General features: G+C 37.3%; 1 protein-coding gene across 7 annotated transcripts in view; it reads right to left on the bottom strand.

Moving 5' to 3' along the window:
- Positions 1-12,205, bottom strand: part of LOC129246982 (protein WBSCR14 homolog) — a 63,739-nt gene that overhangs the window by 23,072 nt on the left and 28,462 nt on the right. For all 7 annotated transcript variants that reach the window (XM_054885774.1, XM_054885776.1, XM_054885773.1 and 4 more), the window contains exons 4-5: positions 7,655-7,728; positions 7,037-7,153 (exon numbers count right to left, since the gene is read on the bottom strand). In XM_054885774.1, coding sequence (XP_054741749.1) covers positions 7,037-7,153; positions 7,655-7,728 — 191 coding nt within the window. The remainder of the gene's footprint in view (positions 1-7,036; positions 7,154-7,654; positions 7,729-12,205) is intronic.

Raw genomic sequence — 12,205 nt, forward strand, 5'->3', positions numbered from 1 at the left:
GGCATTTCGTATGAGAGGAAACCATTACTCACATAAAATGTCATAACTCAGGAACGGCTGCACCGATTTCAATCAAACTTTACACAAACCACCTCCTTAAAGATAGAAAAGAACTCTAAAATTTTTATGTCAATCGGTTCGGCGGTTCTTGAGTTAAAAGATTACCAAGGAAATGTAACTTCTTTTTATATATATAGATAGCATTTTTCTTTGAATATCAAAATAACACCTCCTATTGGAAAACCCTTTATATAAAACCCAGCTTTATTTATTTATATGAAAATATAGAGTAGTCAACACTACGAAACACATTTTTTTAAAACAATTATATATTTTTTAGGCCAACAGGACGGTCAAAATTCTGATGAAATTTAAACGCACCGGCAATGGAATGGATACAATGGTATATATAACTTAGTACTTACCGCATACATACATGTATAATACTTATGACTCCCATACATATAAAGTACATAACTGAAAGACAGACTTCTTTCAGAAAATAGTGTTTAGAGAAAGCAATAAGCTATGCATTCCTCATTTAAAAGTGACCATTGAGAACATTTATTGCAATATAGCCGAATAAAGAAATCGCCTTGCAGAGATAATAAAAAAAGTAAAGTAACGAGGTCAAGCTCCTTAGAATTAAAAGAACTCGGTACCACATTTTTTACCAAGATCGTGGTTTTTTGGCATAAGTACAGGGTGTGTTATAAAGTAAACAACACTTTTGTAAAATAGGAAGGTATTTATATGCGCCAGAAATATCACTGATGTACTGTCGTAATTTCATTACATTCCGCCTCCGAATGAAAGCCGAATTATTATATTATGCCTGAGATATAAAACGATGACTGTGTTATCAGCAGAAAAATTAACACCAAATAAAGAGGTAATACAGGGTGGCTGATGAAAGCCGCTACCAAAAAAAAATTGAATAACTTTTTTTCTTTTTAAGTTATCTGTTCCATATTTGTTTTAATTTGCAGATTGATCTTTAAAATTTATTAAAATGGATAACTGGGACACGCAAACAAGAATTTGGATAGTCCGCCGCTATCACGCACTGGAGTCCGTAGTTTTGGTACAGAGAGAGTACAGGCGGATATTTGGCGGCGATCCCCCGAGCAGATGGACCATAATGAGACTGGTGAATAATTTTGCTGAGCAAGGAACAGTCGCAAGAAGGCCTTATCATCGAAACCCACCAGTTCGGACGGAGGAAACGATCGCTGCTGTAGCTGCAGCTATACAAAGCAATCCAAGGGTTTCAACAAGAAGCTTATCTGCTCAACTTGGTGTCAGCCGACAGTCTTTGCAAACAATAATGCACAAATATTTAGACTTATTTCCCTACAAAATTCAAATGGTTAACAAACTGAATGCAGCAGACTTGCCGATTCGCTTGGAATTTTGCCAGAAGATCCTGCAAATGGTGGAAGAAGACCAAAACATGTTAAACTGCCTTTTCATGTCTGATGAGGCCCATTTCGATTTAAACAGCAATGTGAACAAACAAAATTGTCGAATATGGAGTACTTCTAACCCACAGATACTCCACGAGACGGAATTGCATCCTCTTCGCGTGACAGTGTGTTGTGCGGCTTCTTCACGCTGTATTGTCGGGCCTTATTTTTTTGAAGAAAATGGTCACACCGTTACGGTTACTGGAGACCGTTATTTGAAAATGCTGAAAGAATTTTTCTATCCAGAACTACGCCGAAAGAGAATTCCTTTCAACTCTGTGTGGTTTCAACAAGATGGGGCAACGTCTCACATAGCCCAGACTGTTATGACAGAGTTGCGACGAAAATTTCCCAATAAACTGATTTCAAGAAACTCCGAATTTCGTTGGCCCCCCAGGTCGCCTGACCTTACTGCACCTGACTTTTTCTTGTGGGGTTTATGTAAACAAGAAGTTTATAAAACAAAGCCAACAAATTTGGATGAACTAAAACAATCCATGCGGGCAACAATTGCGGCTATTCCTGTCGCAACTCTCAAAGTAGCAATGAACAACTTTTTACTAAGATGCTGCACTTGTGTCAACGAGCATGGGGGGCATTTAAATTCAATTATTTTTAAAACTAGTTAAGCTACATTTAATAAAATTTAATGACCTTCAACTTGAAAAAAAAAAATAAATGAATTCCATACACTAAAAAAAAAGTTATTTGAGTTTCTTAATGTAGCAAAATTCATCAGCCACTCTGTATTAAGTTTTCTTCTAAATGTTTAAACGTTTTATTGATAAAGTAAGTTCAAGTAGATGATTCTTCGTCATGGAAGGGTAAACATAAATGAAGGCAATTAAACAGCGGACGAGAGTATAATTTTTAACAATTTAACACTAGAAACAGTTATTGCTCAGAAAACCCAAAGTTCTACCTTGATATAATAATGGCTCCATTAAAAAAAAGCAAGCCAAAATATCATTGAGAGTGTTACTTATGTTTTGAAATATGGCAGCACCAGTGTGAATTTGCCAAATCTAATATTGTAATTTTTAGCGCTAATGGTATTTAGAACCTATTTTTTGATCCAAAATTTTAGGTTATAAATTGCCCATGGGAGGGCCCACGACCGAAATTGTCGCTTGGCTGTAGGAGTAAATGTTTACTTCTTTGGCAGTAGTTACAAAAAGAAGCAACCATCCAACTGCTAATTTGCATGCGACTACCTCCACTTGGAGTGCAGTACAGTAGTCCGGTAGCCGGAATTTGAGCTTGATGGGTGCAGAATACTGCACTAACGCTTCCGTCCAACTTCGAACCCAGGCCATGCCGATTTGTGCAAAGAAATGTTGAAAATTGGTTCAAATCTCTGTCTATGGGTTTGTTTTCGATTGTAAATACTTATCTACATATCTAAAAACTTAAGTAGCAACCATCGAATCGAGATAGGTTAATTACGGGGTTTTTCATCGTACTGTTGATGGTATGGATATTGACAATATGTGGTTTCAACAAGACCGTGCGTCATGCCACTGAGATAACGAAATAATTAACTTATTGCAAACGAAATTCCTGGAAAAAATAACTTCACGATATTCTGAAGCCATATTAAAGCCACCAAGATTATCCAATTTACACCTTTGGACTATAAGGTCATCAAAAAGATAACGCTTATGTGAAGAAATTCGAAGCATTGAAACTCTGATGCCAATAAACCGATGATGAATTAATTTGATTTCAAAAATAAATTCGAATTTAAAAGATAAACCTACATGTATATATGTACACATGTATTTAGGTATAACAAAACATGAATTTTTTTCAAACAGGTGGATAAATTTCTGCTGAAAAATGTACGTAAGAAGCCTATTCTGACAGCGTATGGATTTTTTCCTCTGGACCGAAGCGCTTTATTCAAGGTTTGCTATTCGTTTTTAACAGTAAATTTTTGTATGCTTAATATTATTTTTTTATTCCTCAGCTTTTCACAGCTATTATTATGTACATTGTGATTTTAGTACAATTTAAAGACATTGAACAATCGTTAAAAAAGACCAGATGAATAAATTTAAGCTAAACTGCGAAAAAAAAAATTGTTTATTAAATACGAATATGTCTATGTGTTGTTACCCTATGCTTTCTTATTTTCTGTAATAAAAAAAAATTCATTACATATGGGTCCGTTCACGACATTGTAGTTAATTTGATTTGAACCTGAATTTCATGCAAAAAAAGGATATCTCCAAAAACATGTTTTCCAAGTCTGAATCCGACCCTACATTCATCAAACGCATCATTACTGGAAAAAGAGATGTGGGCTTATGAGTGCAATACAGACATCATCCGATAGAGTGGAGAGCTCCAAATGAACCAAGTCCAAGTAAACCACGTAGTTTTCAGTTAAAAAACGAAGCGATGGTCACGTTTTTTATGGATTACAATGGTATTGCAGACCACGAATTTTTGCCAGAAGGTCAGATAGTTAATGATGTGAAGCAATACGCCAAAAAAGAAAGGATTTGCCGGTAAACAACTCATGGCTTTTGCACCATGATAGCGCACCGTCGCACAGTGTCATCATTATCCGTGAAACTTTTAACAAAGAACGAAACGAGTATCATCCACGAAAATAGCTATCGAATTCACCTGATAAACTGTGATTATGATATGTTTTTTTTTTTTTTTGTTTGATCGAGTCAAAAAATCTCTACGGAGAACCAATTCGGCGTTTTAACAGCCAAAAGGAAGTAATGGAAAAATCGAAAATGGCTCTGATGTCTATACCGAAAATAGAGTTCCAAAAATGTTTCTAGATCTGGATCAAATGCTGGCATAAGTGCTTTGTAGTTGATGGGGAGTACTTTGAAGGCGATAATATCACTTCTGAGGAATCTTTGAATTTTCTCAAATATTCTGCGAACTTTCTGGTATGTGTCATTCGAAGAGGAAAAAAAGTATTTAAAGCCTATTTTTATAACTATTAAAAATCAACGTAAATAAATGTTGTCAAATAAGTCCCAACAATTTTATATTACAATTTTATGTTCCTCGTATAACGCGGTATTTCCTCCATATTTCTGTACTGTGAATTATTTGTAGAGTTCTTAACTAAATTTACATTGTTTTCACAGTTTTTGATGTGTAAGAGTATTGATTTTACATACATACATATACAGTCGCGGTCAGAATCTTAGTAGTGCTTATGGCTGATTATATTTAAGTGGCCAAGCTTTTTTATCACAACAATTTTTCGCCATCCACTGTAAAATCCGTTAGATTAAGAAGTCGGCTTCAAGTTATGCAATCACTTGTTAAACTTAAACTGTTGGCTTCGTGAATTTTGAATAAAATTTTAGTTGCAACGGCTTTTTAGTCAGTCAAAATCTTAGTAATGCGTGAAAAAGTGTGTGAGAAATTAATATTATCGCGACTATCTTTGTGAAAACTAAAAAAAAACAACGGTGAGATAAGTCTATTTCATTGATATTCTGTAGGTAATGGCCAAATTTTTATTATTCCTCATTCAGTAATGTCCAGAAGAAAAAATTGTACACCCGAGAAACGCGCCCTCATAAAAAAATTGATTGCTGATGAAAAAACTTATGCGGAAGTGCAAAATATCATTGGTTCTCACCAACAATGGTGCGTAATGCCATCAAGTGCAAATCCAAGTGGCAAAAAGCGTGGAAGAAAGCTAGCAATGTCGGCAAGAAAGGTTAAGTCTATCGTCAGATACTCAAAGCAGTTTCCATTTGCGGCTGCTACTGAGATAAAAGATGCCTTAAAAGTGTCTTCGAGCATTGCGACTGTTCGTCGGTGTTTGCGTGAGCTCGACCTGGGTGCCCACAGTCCAAGAAAAGTGCCGTTGTTGACAGAAACGCATGTAGAAAAGAGACTTAGATTCGCCAAAGAGCATATAAATTGGCCTTCGACCAAATGGCGCAACATTTTATGGTCGGACGAGTCGAAGATTGTCTTGTGTGGTGGAAAGTGATCGCGCCAATATGTAAGACGACCACCTAACACCGAATGCAAGCCAAAGTATACAACAAAAACAATAAAGCATAGCTTGCTTTTTTTGGCTAGGCGTGGGACCCATTCGTAGGGTTAAGGAAATGATGGCTGGCGCTTCATATGTTGATATACTCAAGGACATCATGCTGCCATATGCCAGAGACGAAATGCAGCTTGTTTGGACGTTCCAGCAAGATAACGACCTCAAACAAACGTGCAAAGTTGCTAAAAGATGATTGGGGGGAGTCAGATCAACGTAATGGAATGGCCGCCACAGTCACCAGATATAAACCACATTGAAAATTTGTGGGTTGATGTCAAGGAGGCAGTAGCCCAACATCTAATACGCAACTATGGGAAGCTGTAAAAAGAGCATGGGAGTCGATTTCAATTGAAAGATGCCAAAAACTTTTTGACTCAATGCAAAGCCGTTGTGCTGCAATTCTAAAGAATAAGGGTCATGCAACAAAATGCTAATTTAAATACTAAAAAAAACCCCATGTAAAAATAAAAATAAAATCACCATCACATAAAAGTTAAGCAAAAAATTTTCTTATAATTTGTTAATATACACTACTAAGTTTTTGACAGCTCAAAATTCGCTGCAGTTTTTCTAAATATAATTTTACCTTACTGAAATAAGATAATGGATTTTTTTGGGATTTGTTTTGTTTGACATTTGGGCTATAAGAGGAAAAAATAAAATTTTGTATAAAAGCGATTACACGCACTTTTTTAACCCATTCCATTTTACGTATGTATGTGCACTACTAAGATTTTGACCGCAGCTGTATGCACTGAAAGGTAAAGAAATCTTATTTTTATAAATATTTATTTCTCAGCTATGTCAAGTGAAAAGGAAATAAGGCCTAAGTTAAAAAAGCAATTTATTTTTCTACAACAAACAATTTATATTTTGGATCAACTAAATGATGGTAAGAAATCAACGGCTATGTAAAAACTTTAAATCATTTGTATGACGCATTATATGGAGCCAAACGAACGAGTTATACGAGAATACTCCCGTGTTACAAGGGAGGTTACTATAGAGTACAGTAATTGCCAGAAAAAGTATCCAAACACAAAGAAATGCATGCAACATATTATCAAATTAATTGTACAATAAAAAAACTAAAACATTTTAAGCTTTTATGAGAAGTCTTTAGTCAGTAATTTTTCTACAATTTCTATAAATTGTTTCTTAGGTACATCTTTAAGATTAAATTTTACAAAACAAAACAAAACCAAGTGTATAGGATTTGGCACTTACACCCATTTAGGTGTTTGACCGAGCTCCTGCTCTTATTTGCGGTGTGCTTCTTGATGGTGTCCCACAAATGGAGGGACCTACAGTTTTAAGCCGGCTCCGAAATACACTCGGAGGTTTGGCATTGCCTGCTGAGGGGCGATATTATAAACAAATTTTTCAATTATTTTGTGTTTCATACGGTAATTCGAACCTACGCGCTTGCGAATGATAGCCACACACAAATCCATTCGGCTAGAGCGGTCGAGTTACAGTTATTTTTGGTCCCTGGAGTATTGTTAATAAAATAGTTTAAACTTACCGTGTCGTAAGTTAGACATCCAGCAGTTCTAGATTTAGAGTTTTTTCGCCATTTCCGGTACTCGGCTTTGATAACGGTTGTTTGACGTTTCCAATATTTCCCTTCTAGTACAACAGCCTAAAAGCAAAAGAAGTATTACATATTTCAATATAATTAATGACGGTACAAAAAATAAAATTAATGTAGAATATATTAAAAATAAAACTATCGAACGTTTGCAGTTCAAGAAAAACTATATACACACATCTGTATATGATTGCTCATACATATACATATGTAATATCTAAGAGTATGTACTTTTATATTAAACGACACGTGACCTTGCCTTTATTCGCGTAAATGCTGTGCGCACAACACGATTCCTTATCAGTTTCACATTTGCGCGGATTCTACTGCCGGCAATGTCCACTTAAATTCGGGCAGAATTCGAAAATAAATGTGCTTCAATTCTTCATTAACAAAAACAAGAGGCCAAATTGACCCAATGATTGATATGAATTTATGAGTATAATAGACAATGAGCGTGCCGACAGATCGATAGTTTCACGATTATAAATAATGTGCATACAAGCTCGTACATATGTATACATGTGTATGTATGATTTTTTTGTTACTTGCCTGTGGATTGCTATGGATGTCAACGTCCAGTGGTGAGGCAAACTGGCATACCGGTGTCCTACGCTTCAGTATGACTGCAAAAACAGATAACAACACATGAGTTAAATCACAAAAGTCTAGGGCGGTAATAACCGCACGAGAAGGATGATTAAAATGAGTGCGAATATAAAGTAGATTTTTACATATTTTCGCACACTAATTTTTTTATGATATTCAACTTTTTCCTGCACAAAGTATTATATTAATTTCACGATTTACGTTTTAGATGGCAAAGATGGGAGAAATTTATAACACTTGAGAAAGCAAGATAAGTATGAAATACATACTCGTATGCAGGCATACATACAGTTGTGAGCACAAAAATCTGGTCTATGAAATATGGTCAGTTTTTGAACGAGAATGTTTTTACTTTTTTCATTTTATAACACTGGCATAAATAGCTGGCGAAATGATTGTAGGAAACAGAAATTGTGCATCTTTTTAGTTAAAAATAGAAATATGTTGATTTCGCGCATTTTGTGCTTTAAATAGAACATTTTTGATATTTAAATAACTTTAGGCGCCTTCGATTCGACATTTCTCCGCTTCCTATCTCTGGACTTTGCTCACTTGACGACAAATGTTCAAGTGAAAGCAGCAACAAAGTTATGGAGAAAGATTTGTCGCTAGCGAGTATGGATATAGCTCATAACATTGATATAATTCACTATTTTCAATGCTGCCAACTCTTTTTCAAGAGAGTTTCATTACACCGCGTTCATATAGGGAGACTTTTATTGCTTCAACATTGCGAATTCGCTTTTGGTGTTACCCGTCGTGTTCATACACCTTGCAATTGTTAGTTTGCAGCCTAAAATTTACAATATTGAAAAGAACGACTATACAAACGGCGTTGACAGAGCACGGGCATCACAAGTAACGAGTGACAACTAACAAGTATAAAAGCGGTCCTACTAAGACGCACATGTAATTTTTGGTAGCTTTTTTCCAGCGCTACCAATGTATGTGTATTTATACCAGTTGCTTCATCTATTCACCTCTTGCTAAACCTAGCCGCAGACGGAAAACAAATCGAAATAGGTTGAAATTTCAACAGATTGACACGAGTGTGATGCAGTTGGCAAACCAACAAACAACAGTTGGCAAACACAATTTATTGTCAACTCTCAATCGGTTGCGTGTGCGGCGAAGTTGACGATTTTTGTCAATATGGTGGAATGCCCTTGAGAAGGGCGTGAACATTAAAAGAGTTGACACGGACCAAAGACTCGCATCTGTTCTTATAGCCGGTGCAATGTCAACCATACCATCGAGGGCACTGTATGCGACATTAAACTTCTTTCCGGTAGACCTGCAGGCAAGATACTTTGCTTGCAGTGCGGCAATAAAGCTGAGCACTTTGAGCAAGTGGTCAAACACAGACTACGGCCACGGTAAAATCCTGGATTTCATGTTGGAGCTTCCCGGACAGGTGGACTATGCAGTCCCACCTATACTTGTCATTACAACGTTCACGACCCTTCTACCCTCGAGGGAAAAGTGGGAACAGGACGAGGTACGACAGGGCGAGTCAATCCATGTCTACACAGATGGCTCAAAGCTCGAGGGCAGGATGGGCGAAGGTGTTTATTCCGAATATCTGGGGATCTCCTTCAGTTTTCAGCTTCCCGACTACTGTAGAGTCTTTGGCTGAACTGATGGCAATAATGAATGCCGCGACACTGATACAGTGTGATACGATATCCGGAAATGATATCTACAATTTCACTGAAAGCCAAGCGGCGATAAAATCCCCCACAAAACAGTGGGCAACCTCCAAGGTAGCCATGAAATGCCGCGCATCTCTTAACGAGATGCCTGAGTCATTTCGCCTAAAGGTAACACGAGTTCCTGGAAATTGCGACATTGAGGGTAACTGCAGAGCCGATGGACTAACAAGACTCGGCACCAAATTGACCGATGAGTACATAGACAACGATGTAGGCATTCCCTTGCAAACATGTAAACTGCTTATCTTTGAGGGCATTGTAAAAGCAGCGAATGAAAAATGGAAAATGAAACCACTTGCAGAAACGCCTGACAGCTGTGGCCGACTCTCAATGCTAAACGCACGGAACTTCTGTTAATACGAGATAAGCACAGTCTTAGCACACTGATTTCAGTTATAACGGGGCATTGCCTAATGGGCAGGCCGCCCAGAGGATGGACCTTCTTATAATACGTATTGTAAATATACATATTAGTTTGGGGAAAAAGACATCCATTATTTTCTCGGTAGATGGTTGCGTTTGCGTTCGTAAAGTATCGATCAAACAATTTAAAGCTTATGTTCGTTGTCAATGTGACATTTCACACTAAAAAATTTCTTTTTCTGTTTTTTGTTTGTTCCATTCAGTTGTGAGTTAAAAGGTGTTAACAATGGAAGTCAACAAAGAGAAAATTCGGTAGGAGCTCTTCTCAGCAGTTGGGCATTGCTCGAACCACTTTACAACGCATTATCCGCATTGATTTGCATTTATTCCCGTATAAGATTCAATTGACGCAAAGATTGTTGCCTGCGGACAAGCCTCTTTGATTGGAATGGGCCCAAAGAGTCATCGAAATCCGTCGGGTCCGTCGAATATGGGCAACCCTGTAATTGGCGCGTACACCCTTTTTGGGTGTTTGGCCGAGCTCCTCCTCCTATTTGTGGTGTGCGTCTTGATGTTGTTCCACAAATGGAGGGACCTACAGATTCAAGCCGACTCCGAACGGCAGATATTTTTATGAGGAGCTTTTTAATGGCAGGAATACACTCGGAGGTTTGCCATTGCCTGCCGAGCGACGACCGCTATTAGAAAAATGTTTTTCTTAATTTTGATGTTTCACCGAGATTCGAACCTAAGTTCTCTCTGTGAATTCCGAATGGTAGTCACGCACCAACCTATTCGGCTACGGCGGCCGCCATCGACCATCGAACATTAAAAACGAGAATAAGCACACATCGATTCGTTCCCACAACAATCGGGCCTACATCGCCGGAATGGCCCAGATAAATTGTCCATGCTGTAACAATAGCAACAAAAAAAGTATACTAGAACTGCTTTTTTTATCTTTGAATATTTTTAGACATATTCGGTTCAGCCGTCATGAATATATATAGGTACACTTGTGTTTTAGCTGTTATACATATACGAGTACATACATTTGTACGTAAGCACTCATATACATACATATGTGAGTATGTCCATACATGTACTACTAACTTATTCAAAAATTGGTATAATGTTGAGGAAATTGCGTAAAAATTTAATATTATATGTTATTAAAAAGAATTGTGCCATCAAAAAATTATTTGATGGAAACCAGTCAAAAGAAATATATTTATGCATATTTGTACGATATGTACATACATACATTTGTATAGTGAAATATAAACCGCAAATTGTATTAGTTAAAGGCCCGTTTGGTGGCAATATGCAATTATAACAGGTAGCTGGGGCAAGTGCAAGTTACTCGTGGCTAGAAGAGTGGAATGATTAGAATCTCTTTTTATCTTTTGTCTGACTGATAAGATGCATACATGCATAACACAGTCACCCTTATCACTGAGTTCGTCACACAAACTCTACGCATAAAACCCTCTGCTATGAATACTAAAATTTTGCTATCACTGAATCCATGCGAACTCGAAAAAAGTGCTGCCATACTGAAATGCCAAATTTCTATCATTCGTCATCGAAAACAAACAACTTATAGGTTTAAAATTTATTCTTCGGAATTTTGCAATTATTTTCCTTTTCTTGCAAAAAAATCGTACTGCAATAACGAACAATGAAAAGTGCCTTTATTTTATTCATTTATTTATTATATCTCAGATATGTGGGTTTATATATAAGGTAATAAGAATATATAATTGGTGCTTATGCCCTTTTCGGGAGTTTGGCCGAGCTCCACCTCCTATTTGGGGTCTGCGTCTTGATCTTGTCCACATGGACTTGCATGGCAGAAGTTTGCTTTTGTCTGGCGAAAAGCGGCCGCCATTAGAAAAAATTGTTTCTCTTAATTGATGTTTCGTGCCCGGGATAGTCACGCACCAACCCATTCGGCTATGGCGGGCCGCTTATAGTTTTCTGTAATGCATCACAACAATTAAAAAACCTAATTCTAGTACAATAGAAAGTAAACTAACAACTAGCAGTCAGATATACAGGGTGGCATAATTAGGTTTTAAATTTAAAGCTTCTCCCTAACCACTAAACGTATGAGCGGGCAGGGGACCGCGTTAGCTTCGCAACTCGTGCGGGTTGTTTAGTCACTCTGGCGCAGAGGATGGGAGAACAACATGCGTTCGCAATCACAGCGTATTTCAGTGCCAATGATTCGTAGATTTTGTTCACGTTACAATATTCGACGTTCAGAAACGTGATGCCCCAAGTGAAGATATTATATTATTATTCGTTCATGACTGCGAAGTTTTCGGTTAACAAACAGCCCACGGCCGAGCCTTAGCCGGACAACCAGAACAAATACACGACAATCCGCGTCAATTCGTGAGCGAGAGAGCGGTTA

This window comes from Anastrepha obliqua, chromosome 5 (genome assembly GCF_027943255.1).
Source record: "Anastrepha obliqua isolate idAnaObli1 chromosome 5, idAnaObli1_1.0, whole genome shotgun sequence".
NCBI classification, from domain to species: Eukaryota; Metazoa; Arthropoda; class Insecta; order Diptera; family Tephritidae; genus Anastrepha; species Anastrepha obliqua.